We start from the raw sequence: 16452 nt of genomic DNA, 5'->3' as shown, positions 1-16452 counted from the left end.
CCAGCTCTGGCCAGGAACAGGGTTGGAGAGCCCAGCTCTGGCAAGTAACAGGGTTGGAGAGCCCAGCTCTGGCCAGGAACAGGGTTGGAGAGCCCAGCTCTGGCAAGTAACAGGGTTGGAGAGCCCAGCTCTGGCCAGGAACAGGGTTGGAGAGCCCAGCTCTGGCCAGGAACAGGGTTGGAGAGCCCAGCTCTGGCCAGGAACAGGGTTGGAGAGCCCAGCTCTGGCAAGTAACAGGGTTGGAGAGCCCAGCTCTGGCCAGGAACCGGGTTGGAGAGCCCAGCTCTGGCCAGGAACAGGGTTGGAGAGCCCAGCTCTGGCCAGGAACAGGGTTGGAGAGCCCAGCTCTGGCCAGGAACCGGGTTGGAGAGCCCAGCTCTGGGATTAATGAATGTCTCCAGTGTTCGTGGCTAGTTTGCTTCAAATCCGTTTGAGATTTCTCCATATGAATAAGCAAATCAACACATAGAAGATATATTTGAAGAAATGTCACCTTACAGTTTAAAATACATCTGACAGCAAAACAAGGAAACAACAAAAGTAGACTTGTCAGTATTCAATTTACTTGTACAGTAAAAGGCCAAACAACCACACACAACAATAGTGAATTCCACAGAAAAGAAAAGCAAAGGATTTAACTTAACACCAGAATGAGAAAAGGCATAGGCATACATATAGACAAAACCATAATGCCTCCCAAAGGGCAACCTATTCCCTACATAGTGCACTACCTTTGACCAGAGCCCTATGGGGTAGTGGTCAAAAATAGTGCACTATATACGGAATAGGATGCCATTTGGAATGTACACCCAGTCTTTTAGTCCCCTGGTCCTCTTCTCGTCCATCATCACCAGCCAGGAGACTTGTGTCAAAGGACAGAAAGCTGCTGATAAACCTCACGCAATTCTGCAAACCAGCTGCAGGAGGAATGTATGTGTCTATTCCCTATGGTGCATTATGGAGAACAGGGTGCCTTTTGGGATACACAATGTCTGTACATACAGGACCACTGAAGACATCTGTTTTTACAGAATGAGTCGCTACGCTCACCATCGACTTCCACGACGTGAAGCACTAACAGCCAATTAAAACTAAAACAGTAACATGCATGTACAGATACTCACTCACCTAGCCGATGTGTTCATGAAGCAGACCTGGGTTCAAATAGTATTCAAAATCATTTCAAATACTTTAGCTGGTGTTATTAACCAATACAATAATCTCAAAACAGCAAACCCCACCCATATGGCACTCCTGGCAAATGCTAAAACCGTATGAAAGATTTCTACTACTATTTGAACCCAGGTCTGGAAGTAAGGGGTCCCATCAGTTAGCGAGGATAAAACTATCCATCTATGTAGCATGTGCAAAAGCCATAGCCATAATCTCTCAATCTCAATACAAATAAAATAATATATTAAATTAACATGAAAGAACATCCCTTCTTTATAGGTAAACGCTATAGAAAATACAAGACCAAAACATTGGAATGTCCTGCTAGTATCTTGCTATCCACACACACAGAGCAAGCCATTCATTTAACTCCCTTGTCTACAGCTCAGTTCAAAATCAGCTACTGTTATTAACCCGTGGCTTGCTTGACAGAACAAAAATACACTTCAACAGGGAAACTGTTCAAGGACTCAAGCTTGGCCACCCTACAACCAGATTTAAAAAGCTTGAATTAGTTGGGGAGAGAAGGTGGCAAAGGTGCATAACAAACAACTTTTCTACCATGTAGTACTCATATAACAATTGTTTTCTACCACCGTATTACTCATATAACAAGGATTTTCTACCATGTAGTACTCATATAACAAGGGTTTTCTTTTGTTAAATGTCCCTGTAAAAAGTTAAAAGGTAGTACTCGTTTTTGTATTCATTTATTGTTATTACACACAAAAATGTGTATTTCCTTCTACACCCTGGAGTGTAACATGTTATCATTTAATATATATCTATAAAGGGTCTTATACATTACTCTGTGGTATACTAGTACAGTCCCCAATAAATATCCTCACAACTATCACTTCATAATCGTATCTGTTTGTCCACTTTGTCTGATGAGCAGAGTTCAGAGTTACTATAAAATGTCTATGAAAAGTTTTGTATGAAAATCTTTTCTTCGATCAAACTGATAGACTTGTCCGTCAGCATGGCCTCACTGTTCACAAACCTGTACCCAAACAGTTTCATCGTGGGTCCACAAACCCTCTGCACCACCTGGGCTAGTTTGTACGGTATGCTGAACCTCCATTTCTCTACTTGCTCGGAGGAGTTCTTCTGTGTTGAATACACTCCACTAGCCTCATTGGAAGCCTGGGTGTTCTTTAACACCCAGTCTTTCACCTGAGGAGTGAACGGGATCCCGGTAAACTTGTACATCTCCGCTGCCTTCCTCATAGGGAATCTAGCGATATCCTCGTACCGTACTAGCATGTACCTCCGCCTCAGCCACGACGGCTGCCTCAGGCCAACCTCCGCAGACATCCTGATATTGTCGCAGTTCCCTTTCAGCTTCCTCACCTCGTCGTCGTCAATGGGCACGTCTCCGTCCACGGCCCACTTCTTCCAGTTGTTGTACTTGGCGGAGAAGGCCACCATGCGGGAGGCCAGAACCGCCCTGGGGTCCCTCACCAGCTGGATGAACTTGATATCCAGACGAGGGTCCTCAGCGAGGGGTCTCAGGGTCTCCAGCTGACGCACCCGGACGGATTTAATGGCCCTGTGCTCCTTCTGCTGGCATGACTCGGACGCCATGGTCAGGTTGAGGGGACCACAGTTCCTGGTCCGGCAATGGTAGCGTTCAAAGACTTTCTTAACGAACGGGCTACAGACGGACTCCTCACAGAGAGAGCTGCTAGATTCTCTCCTGAACAGGGCTGAGGTAACGTGGTCTACAGGAAGTGGGTCAATAAAGCTCTCCAGAGGGGTGAAGTCACACAGGAAGAGCCCCTGGAGGACTTCCCGGTAGGCCCGGGCGGCGGCTGTGGCGTTGGTCCCGCCGCTCTCTAACGTCAGCGACCTCTCGACGTGCCACAGCGGCTCGAACAGGTAGAACATGTTGTCTCCCTGCTGGTTGAAGAACTCGCCCACGAAGGAGGAGCCTGTCCGCGTAGTGGCCAATAGGAGGATGTGCTTTCTGTTTCCTGCTGACCCTATGACCTCTGACCTACAATACAGTACAAAATACAAAACTTTATTGTCCAATGTCAATCAGATCGGATATGTCTTTTAAACGTTATTCCAAACCACTTGGACATCACACATACAAATACTGATCAGGATTGGGGACACCATTATGCTAGCTTCAGGAATGTCTTTACTGAGATCAAACATGATAAGTTACACACAGAATTATAGGTACTGTAGTATCAATTAATCAATCACATATATTTTATAAATGCCTTTTTGTATCAGCAGTTGTCACTAAGTGCTTTACAGATACCCAGCCTAAAAAGAAGAAGCAATGCAGAGGCAGAAGCACATTGTGTAGGAAAAACTCCCTGGAAGGCAGGAACCTAGAAAGAAACCTAGAGAGGAACCAGGCTCTGAGGGATGGCCAGTCCTCTCCTGGCTGTACAGGATGTAGATTTAGGAGTACATGTAGCCATTAAGGCCAGACTGTTTGTCTTATTGTATGATAAATAGTATATCATGCTAAACACACAGACCTCTGCTCGGTGTAGTTCTCCAGGCGTCTCTTCATGATGGTGAATGCAGGGTCCAGTTTGCTCAGGGTAGTGAAGGAGGAGCCATTAAACTTCAGGAGACCCAGGGCTGAGGCTGGGGCAGAGTTACTGGGCTGGAGGGGTGTCTGGGGGGTCTGCTTTGGGGTGAGCTTGTCTGAAACCCTAGAAGACAGGGTTGGCAGTGTTAAACAACAAGTTTTATAGTTTTACAAGATAAGACCATCTTATCCACAGACAGTGAAATCAATTCAAGTAAGTAAACAATCTACGCAATTGAAATCTTGACAACATGACTACTTCATCCAATCAGACTACTTGGAAAACACAGCATGACACTTGATACCGCTTTGTGAGTAGCTGAAACGGATGTCACAAACACACCACTCTGAATAAAGGTGAGCCTGTTCCAATCTGAGGGAGATCAGTACAACAGACAGGCCTAATGCATACACACACACACGCACTCCCGCACGCACGCACACACACAGACACACAGACACACACACACAGACACACACACACACTCTCTGTTTATCATGGAGATGGGCTTAGGTTTACCGTGAGATAATGTTGTTTTCCTTCTCAATGATGACCAGTGCCACAATGAAGACAAGGGAGATTGTGTATTTCATCCTCATTCTGTGATGTAGCTGTGCCGGGATCTGCTGCTGTCACGGAATGTCTTCTTAATAGCTTCTGCCAATCTTCTTCTCTCCTCCAGACTCCCGCTGCCTATTCAAAGAGTTCTCCAGTTGTTCGTTGTTGTATTTTCCATCGTATAGACGGCTGCTTCATTCTGCAAAATGAAATTAGCATTAATAAACTGTCACACTTTCACGCTACAGTACTGTAAACAAGAACACAAACCTTAAAGGACTTCCACTGTTACAGTATAGAGGACTTCAACTGTTATAGAATAGAGGACTTCAACTGTTATAGTATAGAGGACTTCAACTGTTACAGTATAGAGGACTTCAACTGTTATAGTATAGAGGACTTCAACTGTTATAGTATAGAGGACTTCAACTGTTATAGTATAGAGGACTTCAACTGTTACAGTATAGAGGACTTCAACTGTTACAGTATAGAGGACTTCAACTGTTACAGTATAGAGGACTTCAACTGTTACAGTATAGAGGACTTCAACTGTTATAGTATAGAGGACTTCAACTGTTACAGTATAGAGGACTTCAACTGTTACAGTATAGAGGACTTCAACTGTTACAGTATAGAGGACTTCAACTGTTACAGTATAGAGGACTTCAACTGTTACAGTATAGAGGACTTCAACTGTTACAGTATAGAGGACTTCAACTGTTATAGTATAGAGGACTTCAACTGTTATAGTATAGAGGACTTCAACTGTTATAGTATAGAGGACTTCAACTGTTATAGTATAGAGGACTTCAACTGTTATAGTATAGAGGACTTCAACTGTTACAGTATAGAGGACTTCAACTGTTATAGTATAGAGGACTTCAACTGTTATAGTATAGAGGACTTCAACTGTTATAGTATAGAGGACTTCAACTGTTACAGTATAGAGGACTTCAACTGTTACAGTATAGAGGACTTCAACTGTTATAGTATAGAGGACTTCAACTGTTATAGTATAGAGGACTTCAACTGTTATAGTATAGAGGACTTCAACTGTTATAGTATAGAGGACTTCAACTGTTACAGTATAGAGGACTTCAACTGTTATAGTATAGAGGACTTCAACTGTTATAGTCATAGTAGAGATTACGTAAATTGTAATAGTATAGATGATTTAAATTGTTATAGTAAAGTTTACATAAATTGTTATAGTATAGTTGTGTTAGATGAAATCTTCTGAAAACTAATCTGTTGATATCCAGTCAAATGGAGGAGAAAGTATAACAGGTTCTACATACAGTATGCTATAGTATAGCCTGGTGTAGATGAATCAGTGCCTTGTCGCTAAGTCAGCATGTTGGTGGTTTGAGGTGGGAGTTTAATAGCTGTGTTTATGGGTCATGCTAGCTTCCCGTCAATTGGTGTAGGACCCATTTTCGGAGACGATAATATCATTTCATATCACAGTGGTGTAAGAATAGAAAGCGTCAGAGTGGTTTCACAGGGGGAATTTAATCTGCTACTTCCCTTGGGTCTGCCTGTGTTTTCTTTAGGGCTACAGGGGGATTTCAAGAACCCACCCACAATGCTAGTGTTGAAAGCTGGTGTCCCTCTAGAGATAAAACAATGTTTGCTCAGACTGAGCCTCTCTATCTGTCTCTCAATCGCGCTGTCTCAAATCTATTACAATAATATTTAATATAGGTTGATCATATTGCATCTACATGGCGATAATAGCATCAAAATGTGTTGTAACATGACCCATACAGAGGAACAAAATATCTAGGCTTTGAATGCAACCAATACTGTCAAACATTACATGGCCAAAGGTATGTTTACCCCTGCTCGTTGAACATCTCATTCCAAAATCATCGACAAACAATTTCTGTATGGGCTTCGCTCTGTGCACGGGGGCATTGTTATACTGAAACAGACGTTGTTGCTCCTACACATTTCCACTTCACAATAACAGCGCTTACAGTTTACCGGGGCTGCTCTAGCAGGGCAGAAAGTCACTGAGCTCTTCAGTATGGGTCAATGTTTGTCTATGGAGATTGCATGGTTGTGTGCTCGAGTTTATACACCTGTCAGCGACAGGTGTGGCTGAAATAGCCTAATCCACATACTGTTGGCCATGTAATGTATGTCACCAAGGTACCCAATCCACCAGCTGCTCCTTTATGTCAGCACTCAATGAGGTATTTTAAGAGAAGACGCAAGAGCACTCAGTGACATGTCCAGCAGGGAACAAACCACTGTCTGGTGAAGACGTACTGTAGCCTGGTCTCAGATCTGTTGGTGCTGTCTTACCAACTCCTAATCATTTATTCAATGATGGAGGTAGGAGTTCACAAGTTAATACAAACAGATCTGGGACCAGGCTATTCATTGGTTGTTGATTTCATCACAATATTGTTTTGTACGTTTGTTTTGGACTGAGCATTCTACTCAATGCATCGTCAATGAGCACTGATGAAGATTTAATCAAAAGTGCATTACAGTGGCTTGTAAATACTATGACATTCAAAAGGAGGCAAATAATTAGTAGGACAACCTTTCGTCATAATTTTGATGTCGCCAGATTAACATTAGATGCAATATAACGTTAGCTATCTAGCTAAGATTGAGGGGAGGCCACTGGATTTTAGCTAGCTAACGTCAGCATTGCCAGCTACTCTTTAAGAACTTTGCTAGCTAATGACAACATTGACATCTGTCTAAAGTAAATTTGACAACATGAAAATGCTGGCAAAGATATTTCCTGCTAAATATTTGACTACTTTAACAATTTCATCGCATTTCCAGGCATTATAGTGTAATTTAGACTAAATAGTATTTACCCTCCGTCCAGAATGACCGGGCTTATCACCACTTTAAAAGGATCCGCCCCTTTTAAAAATGTTTGCTTAAAATTACATACCCAAATCTAAGTGCCTGTAGTTCAGGACCTGAAGCAAGGAAATGCATATTCTTGATACCATTTAAAAGGAAACACTTTGAAGGTTGTGGAAATGTGAACTGAATGTAGGAGAGAATATAACACATTAGATCTGGTAAAAGATAAAACAAAGTACCATCATCTTTGAAATGCAAGAGAAGGGCCATAATGTATTATTCCAGGCCAAGCGCAATTTAGATTGTGGCCACTAGATGGCAGTAGCGCACGGGCAAAGTTTTAGACTGATCCAATGAACCATTGTGTATCTGCTCAAAATGTTGTATCAAGACCGCCCAAATGTGCCGAATTGGTTTATTGATAACTTTTCAAGTTCATAACTGTGCACTCTCCTCAAACAATAGCATGGTATTATTTCACTATAATAGCTACTGTAAATTGTGTAAACAGTGCAGTTAGATTAACAAGAATTTAAGCTTTCAGCCAATATCAGATATGTCTATGTCCTGGGAAATTTTCTTGTTACTAACAACGCCATACTAATCACATTAGCACACATTAGCTCAACTGTCCCGAGGATGGGCCACCGATCTGTAGAGATCCTTAAGGCACCACTATGGTGCCGCCGGCAGAGGGCGGCTTGAGAATGTTCTTGACGCGACCGAGTGACGGAGGTGCTATGAATAGTGAAGAAGGGCTTTCATTATTCCAACAGAGAGCTCCCAGACTGAGCACCTAAGCAGTGACCTAACACTGCAGTAAAACAGTTACCTTTGAACAGGGGGAAATATGGGAAACAGCACAGAGGCAAAAAGTAAACAGAAATTGAGGGGGAAAACCTGCTTGTCACAGGGCCATAAATTGTATCCATTATGAGACTGTGAGAGTGTGAGCAAGCAGAACTGCAGCAGGATATGAAACCTGGTATCGGTCCCAAATGACCCCCTATTCCCTTTATAGTGCACTACTATTGACCCCTATTCCCTTTATAGTGCACTACTTTTTACCACTTTTCCCTTTATAGTGCACTACTTTTGACCACTATTCCCGTTATAGTGCACTACTTTTGACCAGGGCCCATTGTAAGGAATTAGGGTCCCATTTGGGATGCATCCCTAGCTGTACCTGGCTTGCACAGTGAGTAGAGTCTATCCATTGAAGACAAAGACGGATGTAATGAGGCCTATTTAGGGATATCCTGCCCATTCTGCTGAAGGATTACTATAATGTTACTGTTGGGATAATGTCAGCTTGGCTTTAATCCCTGTCTAATGATCCAAGATGAAATGGGCAATCTGGGATTTAAACTAAACCAAAGCGGTCAACCCACCACTCTTTTTTTCTGTAAACAACTGAAGGATGTGGCTGGAGAAATGTAACCACTCTTAAATTAAGTTATATTCTTCAAATATCAATGGCTATTATATCATTCCTAAAAATAAAAATACATGGATGTTCCAATTCCAGATTGCCCCTTTAAACTCACTGCCTGCCATTACAAAGGGTATCTTACATGACGAGAGACTGTGGCTATTCACCCACAGTAACAACTACTACATTGATTGAGGTGATGATTGAGGTGAAAATTTACATCATTATTGAACCGGTTTGATATAATGGCCCATTCAATGAAAAGAGACAGGTTAACCCGTTGTCTATGTGTCTGCCACCACAACTACCATGGTGTTGTGACAAACCAGCTGTAGGCCTATAACACTATGGTCTATTTCTATTCAAATGTCTATCTAATATCGATATCAAGAAAAGTGTATAAACATGAGGCAGAACTTGTAAACCATCTGATTTGAATCGTATAGCTGGCTAAAACATGTATACTGTATGTTAATAAGTGTTTCAAAAGGCACATCTGTGTGTGTGTGAAAAGGTCAGTTTATTAGGTCCCTCTAATGGTTGCTATAGTAACCTGTGATCATTAATACTGTGTTCTAAATGGCACTCAATTCTCTACATAGTGCACGGCTTCTGACCAGAGCCCTAAAGAGGTGCCCTATATAGGGAACAAGGAGCCATTGGGGCCACATAATTGTGGAAACGTCTGTTTATGAGGTCCCCCTGGCAGCAGCTACAGTAAAAGGCCGTGATCATTAAGTAGGGACTCCCGAGTGGCGCAGCGGTCTAAGGCACTGCATCTCAGTACTAGAGGTGTCATTACAGACCCTGTTTTGATTCCAGGCTGTATCACAACCGGCCGTGATTGGGAGTCCCGCAGGGCGGCGCATAATTGGCCCAGTGTCGTCCGGGTTAGGGATTGGCCGGGGCAGGCCGTCATTGTAAATAAGAACTTGTTCTTAGCTGACTTGACTAGTTCAATAAAGGTTAAATAAACACAAAAGTAAACACAAAAGTAAAAGCAGCAGTAATAAGCTTGTAGAAAGTTTGTAAGTTTGTAGAAAGAGATTCGCAAATAAAAATGTTTTGATTTGAGCAGCTCTGAGGACAGGACCTTTTACTTCAGACCAGTGGTGGAAAAAGTCCCCAATTTTCATAAATGAGTAAAAATAAAGATACCTTAATAGAAAATGACTTGAGTAAAAGTGAGTCACCCAGTAAAATACTACTTGAGTAAAAGTCTAAAAGTATTTGGTTTTAAATATTCTTAAGTATCAAAAGTAAATGTCATTGAGAAAATATATTTAAGTATCAAAAGTAAAAGTATAAATCATTTCAAGTTCCTAATATTAAGCAAACCAGACGGCAACAATATAAAATTATAGATTTTTTACATTTACATGTAAGGATGGCCAGGGGCACGCTCCAACACCCAGACATCCTTTACAAACAAAGGATGTGTTTATTGAGTCCACCAGATAAGAGACTGTAGGGATGACCAGGGATGTTCACCAGGGATGTGTGTGAATTAGACTATTTTTATTGTCCTGCTAAGCATTCAAAATGTAATGAGTACTTTTGGGTGTCAGGGAAAATGGGTGTCAGGGAAAATTTTCTTTAGGAAGGTAGTGAATTAAAAGTAAAAGTTGTAAAAAATATAAAATAGTAAAGTAAAGTACAGATACCCCAAAAAACTACTTAAGTAGTACTTTCAAGTATTTTTTACTTAAGTACTTTACACCACTGCTCCTGAGCAATCAGTTCCCTCTGCCAAAACTATAGCTGCCTAACTATTGGCTGGATTGTTTCATCAATCAAATCTCAGGAAGTAGCTAACCACATCAGCTAGAGAGGATGAGGTAAACACAACCAAAACGTTCTACTTGAAGGTAATCGTCTCTTTTATCTGTGTACATAAAAAAATGTGGTGTAAAGGCAAGGCAGTAGTTTGTTTATCTTGTGAAATACAATGTACATTTCAGACAAACTCCAGACAAGCCATAGCATTGACAGCTGATATTGTGTTAGCTAGCTGGCCTCTGACGTTCATCCTAGCTTTACTATCAACTGGCTAGCTTTATCAGGCAGTTTTAGATGTGAGGGGAAAACGTCTATATTTTTTTGTTAACCATCTGATTGATGGAAGAATCCAGCCAATGATTAGGCAGCTATGGTTTTGGCAGAAGGAACTGATTGGCCAGGAGTAAAAGGTCCTTCCCTCAGAACTCACATTTTTTTAACTTGCGAATCTCTTTCTACAAACGTACAAAACTTTCTACAAGCTTAGGAATGTCTTGGTAACGTGACAACATTGAGAGAACTTAGAGCGTGTATTTTTGATTCACAGCAGAATAGTCATACTCGTAAATGAATAAAAACATGAGCTGGTGCACACCCAGAGAAAATTATTTTATGTAGAGGTGCTGACTAACGGCGAATAAACTATAAGCTATGGAAATAAAGAGAGTCACACTTTACGTATATATAAACTCTGTGTAATTTATTAGGTAAATCACCAACGTTTCGGCGTAACTGTGCCTTCTCCAGGGCCTGGATGGTGACACACTTCTGCTTTAAGCTGCCTCCTGAATACGGAGGCCTTCAGTAGTACCTTCCCTTTGATTACAGCAAGAGTCTCATTATCTCTGTCTCGTAACCATTTAACATGTACTGTATGCAACCACTCAGATTCATACAAACTGCTTCAAACACAACAACTGACTCGTTTTCACTTGACCCTGGCTGCGTTTAGACAGGCAGCCCAATTCTGATCTTTTTTCCACTAATTGGTATTTTTTTCAGATCAGATCAGAGAAAGCAGTGCACTATACACTGGGACACAGCCCCAGAGAGACGGCAGCTCCCATTAAAGCTGAGGATGAAGCTCGTGTTGTAACTCCTGACCCAAATACACTGCAGCCTTGGTGTATTTTAGACATTTTCACTCTGACACTATAGCCTTTGACATTAGGTTTTGTGCTGTGTCATGTAACACACTGTACTATACTATGACCGTGATATGTGGTTGTCTCACCCAGCTACCTTAAGATGAACTGTAAGTTGCTCTGGATAAGAGCCTCTGCTAAATGACTAAAATGTCAAACAAATGTACTCTACACTGTATCAACCATGTAAGTATATGGAAATGAAGAAAGACTAACAAGTCCAAAGCCTGATTGCAGATGACTGGTTGTTAAGAGTAAATCACACTTAAAAGGATACTTCAAGATTTTGGCAATGAAGCACTCTTATCTACCTTCCCGGAGTCCGAGGAACTCGTGGATACCATTTTTACGTCTCTGTGTGCAGTTTGAAGGAAGTTGCTAACTAGTGTTAACGCAATTGCTAACTAGCGTTAGTGCAATGACTGGAAGTCTATGGTAACTGCTAACATGCTAGTAGATATCATAGACTTCCAGTCATGGTGCCATCGCTAGTTAGCATTAGCTTGCGAAACTACCTCTAACTTCCTTTGTGCCATCGCTAGTTAGCATTGGCTTGCGAAACTACTTATAACTTATTTTATACTGGATGCAGAGGCATAAAAATGGTATCCATGTATTCATCCAAAATCCCAGTATCCCTGATGTTCTCCCCTTTCTGTCTTCTGAATTCCCATGATGCCTCAGATTTCCTATCTATTTTTTGGTGCTATGAAGGCTGAGTTCTAACACCCTGTTGCAACCTCTGTCTGCCTCAGGCTGCTACTGTAGCCTGTCCAAAAGACTGCAAATCTTAACTCCCAAAATGATTAGACAAATCCTGTGAAATTCTCTCAAAAAGTGAATGAGTTATAGGACTTAGAGTAAAAGTTTTGAATTGGACCTAGACCCGGCACTCACTGTTGACGTGGACTAGTTGGTAATCACAAGTTGGACTTGGAGTACACTGAGTCTGTGTTTTCCCCAGAGAGGAAATCTCCCTCTGCCCATCTCCGTCTTACAGCATCTGCCCGCAAGACACAGACACAAAGGTCTCTCACAGAGTTCAGACTGTAAAAAAAACGTCTTGCCTGAGATCACAGTATTGTGATCTTTTTCGGCTCCCGAGTGGCGCGGTGGACTAAGGCACTGCATCCCAGTGCAAGAGGCATCACTACAGTCCCTGGTTCAAATCCAGGCTGTATCACATCTGGCTGTGATTGGGAGTCCCACAGGGCAACGCACAATTGGCCCAGCGTTATCTGGGTTTGGCCGTCATTGTAAATAAGAATTAGTTCTTAATTGACTTGCCTAGTTCAATTTAAAAAAATTATCTATGGATTTCAAGTCTCTGGGCAGGGGCACAGCCATGGGTGGGTATAGGTCCACCCAGTAGGGTATAGTGGGTGAGTTCTTAACTGACCTGTCTAGGTAAATAAAGGTTATATTTTCATGTAAAAAAAATTGTTGGTCGCAGGTTGACGTTTATTGTCAATAGTCTTGACCTGGAGGCAGAACTGAGACGGTTCCGCTAGATTGGCCAGCTGCAAAGCCAAAATTATCTATATTGTAAATTTATGGTAAGGGTTAGGAATTAGGGTTAGCAGAGTGGTTAAGGTTAGGTTTAAAATCAGATTGGATGACTTTGTGGCTGTGCCAGCTAGTGACCACTCTGTAGAGCTGCCTCCAATACATGAATCATCTCAATAAATGCCAACCAGCCCCAGAGTCACTTGCACGTCCTTTCTCAATTCCCTGCGTCCTTTCTCCTCAAAACATATTGGAGGATTAGGTCAGAAGGGATGGACCTTGGATCTTTTCCTCCAATGCTGTTTCAGAAGGAAGAGGACACGAGGAATCATGGAAAGACTAATCGAGGGGGACATTTGAGTGCATGCATGAGAGGTACTCAGCATTATATAGCCACAGACCACAGCCAATAAGAGACATGCCATCATCCTATAGCCATAGACCACAACCAATGGGAGACATGCTATCATCATATAGCCACAGACCACAGCCAATGGGAGACATGGCATCATCATATAGCCATAGACCACAGCCAATGGGAGACATGCCATCATCATATAACCACAGACCACAGCCAATGGGAGACATGCCATCATCATATAGCCACAGACCACAGCCAATGGGAGACAGGCTATCATCATATAGCCACAGACCACAGCCAATGGGAGACATGCCAGGGGAAATGAGAAGGGAAATGCATTGAGAGCTTCCTGACCATTGCTTAACAATTGCCCATAGCTGGATGAAGATTGGTTCATTTGTTATTTGTCATACGGGTGATTTTTGTCATAGTTCAATAACACCATGTAACTGTGTTGGGTCCAATGGTTGTTCTCTAACATGTTGTATTTTTACCTTCAGTGAAAACTGTACTACACTACATGTACAACATTGTCGCTAAGTCCCATAGCATAAGCTAATAGCTTTTTTTAAAATGTAACCTTTATTTAACAAGGCAAGTCAGTTAAAAACAAATTCTTATTTACAATGAGAGCCAACCCCTGGACAAACCCGTACAACGCTGGGCCAATTGTGAGCCACCCTATGGGACTCCCAATCCTAGCTGGATGTGATACAGCCTGGATTTGAACCAGGGACTGTAGTGACACCTCTTCCACTGAGATGCAGTGCCTTAGACCGATGAGCCACTCGGGATCATAGATTACTGTGAAAACCATCAAAAGAACATCTACAAAATAGGATTTTCTTTCAAATGGATTCATGATTTATAATGTAAGCCAGTACACACCAATTATCTGAGCTTATTATCCCATAGAAGCGTGGTGTCAGAAAGAGCTCATCTTTACAGAGCTGCCATCGAAACATTCACAACCCACTGAGGCGTATGACACGTTTGATGATCAGCTCATGAAGGAACCACCATCTCCCCATTTATCAGCATGTTACAAATGCTTTTAATGGATGCCTTCTTCTTAAAGGCTCAAATATGATTGTTTCTTTTCTTTTCTTTTTTTAATGAAAGGGGACTGAAGATAGAAGAGCCAGCATGACAATCACATTTGTAACCATTTCTCTGTGTGAAATTTCAATTAATACAGTCAGCGAAGCTTGAAGAACATATGGTTTTATTTTCACCTGTTCTGGCGGTGCAAAGCAGTGTATCAAGTGAAATCTTGAATAATTTCAGAATAGAAGCTATCAGCTGTTTTTTTTTTTTTTTACCTTACCTTGACAAAGTAATTAACAGTTTACCATTGCAGGTATATTAGGCTACCATAGGTACCACAGACGTATAGCAACATAACTTCACTTCAGGTTTTGCTTTTTTTGCCTTACCCTATCAACATACGTTTAGCTTAACATACTGTAATACTGTAATTACACAGGGCTATTTAAAGCATGATACTCTAGTCTACGTGCATGATAAAGTAGAGGCTGTGGCCCATTGCTGTGCCCCATGCCCCTATGGCAGGTTGTCTCATATTTACAGAGAGCCATTCAGTGGTACTCTGTAATGGATCTAGCCTGGACTCAGATCTGTTTGTGTTGTCTTGCCAAACCCTATGGCCAAGAAAGTACAAACAGATCTGGGACCAGGCTAAGATTAAGATCAAGATTACTTTATTGGTCAATTGCACACAAGGTCCAACTGAAATGTTACTTCTGCTTTTAACCAACCCCTCCGAAAGATACACATACATGTACAGGTTTTGGAGCGGTGCTGGGGCTGCCACACTGGGTGCCCGGGAGCTGTTGTTGAGAGGGGTTAAGTGCCTTGGTCAAGAACACAACAGCAGGTAATGCATCTAGGATTTGACACCAGCAACCTTCCGGTTGCCAGCTCACTTCTAGAAAGATTTGTCCCATCTGACCAGGGATTCAAACCAGCAACCTTGCGGCCACTGGCCCACCTCTAACCACTAGGCTACCTGCCGCACCAGGCTGTATTGGATCCTGACAGGCTGGCACATTGGCAGAGGGCAGGGCTGGTATCATATCACTGTGGGTTGTTTGATACCCTAGAAGCCCTCATCCATTGGTGGTCCTTCCAGCTCATGCAGGTATGCCCAGCCAGTAAAATATAGTGTTTGGTCTTTAGAAATCAATAGCCAAGGGCTATCAGGTGAGATACAGCACAAATATTGTCTAGTCATCCACACTGGATACAGTACATAATTTATACAGCAGGATGTCCTCATACAGTAATTAGTCAATAGGCTAGTAATAAAGTAGGAATACTTCATCAATAAATCATCAATAGACCATGCCATGTTATTTGTTGTCAAATAATGAAAAGTAGCAAACACTTTTTTTTAAATAATGAAAACACTAAAGCAACAACTTATTTTTTTTTAAAAACCACTTATAAATAAGAAATTGGTTTAAAACGGAGCATTCCTTACCTTTGTATTTTGACGCTCTCAAGCAACCAGTCGCCTAATCGACAGTTGTGCGCTCGATGGGTTCCCTCATGGTCTAGTCTTCCAAAAGCACGCTGCCTTATTCACGAACAAAAGGCACCTTGTGTGGGAAAAAGTTGATCAACTCCTCCATGTCCGTTAGGCTACTTCTAATATCCCCAAGATGATTCCATAGACGAAGGTAGGCTACAAAAACACGCGAGCAAACTTTGACATTTTCGAAATAAAAGTTTCGAAATAAAAAAAAAAGTATCTCAAAATGTCCACACGAAAAATAAAGTTGGAAAAATCCGATCAACAATGAGATGAAATAAACTGGGGAAGATATATGTAACAAACAAAAAACGCATTAACGGTTGAATAATTATTATTTTACATCTCTAATCCCAACGAAAGGGCAAGAACTCCAACCGTGACCGAGTGTGCCGCTCTTCCTCCAAAAATGGTCACTGTAGTCACATGTGAAGAGGTTGGCCCCTCACCCATCGTTGTTTTTACATAGCCGAATATAGAGGGCCACTTTCTCTGTCTCGCTCGCTTTCGCCTCCCTCTCTCCATCTTTCCCTCTCTCAATTCAATTCAGA

General features: G+C 41.9%; 1 protein-coding gene across 2 annotated transcripts; it reads right to left on the bottom strand.

The window, feature by feature from the left end:
• Positions 1–541: 541 nt before the first annotated feature.
• On the bottom strand, positions 542–16360 carry LOC123738507 (carbohydrate sulfotransferase 3). Of its 2 annotated transcripts, none has more exons than XM_045713450.2 (4): positions 15851–16360; positions 4251–4488; positions 3675–3854; positions 542–3172 (listed from the first exon to the last, which is right to left on the bottom strand). In XM_045713450.2, exons 2-4 carry the CDS (start codon positions 4328–4330, stop codon positions 2095–2097), a joined length of 1338 nt encoding a protein of 445 aa, XP_045569406.2. In that variant the 5' UTR covers positions 4331–4488; positions 15851–16360; the 3' UTR covers positions 542–2094. The 2 variants fall into 2 exon arrangements, with proteins under 2 accessions (XP_045569406.2, XP_082821090.1); XM_082964964.1 differs by lacking the exon at positions 15851–16360 and adding an exon at positions 12378–12479.
• Between the last annotated feature and the right edge of the window lie 92 nt (positions 16361–16452).

This window comes from Salmo salar, chromosome 18, assembly GCF_965601325.2.
Source record: "Salmo salar chromosome 18, fSalSal1, whole genome shotgun sequence".
In the NCBI taxonomy this organism is placed as follows: Eukaryota; Metazoa; Chordata; class Actinopteri; order Salmoniformes; family Salmonidae; genus Salmo; species Salmo salar.
Note: the sequence above shows the minus strand (reverse complement) of the source record. Positions and strands in the feature narration are given on the sequence as shown.

Coding starts and splice junctions, on each gene's coding strand:
- LOC123738507 (XM_045713450.2), bottom strand. CDS start 4,330: ATGAGGATGAAATACACAATCTCCCTTGTCTTCATTGTGGCACTGGTC. Junction 3,855..4,250: donor GAAAACAACATTATCTCACG/GTAAACCTAAGC, acceptor CCTGTCTTCTAG/GGTTTCAGACAAGCTCACCC. Junction 3,173..3,674: donor GAGAACTACACCGAGCAGAG/GTCTGTGTGTTT, acceptor ACTGTATTGTAG/GTCAGAGGTCATAGGGTCAG.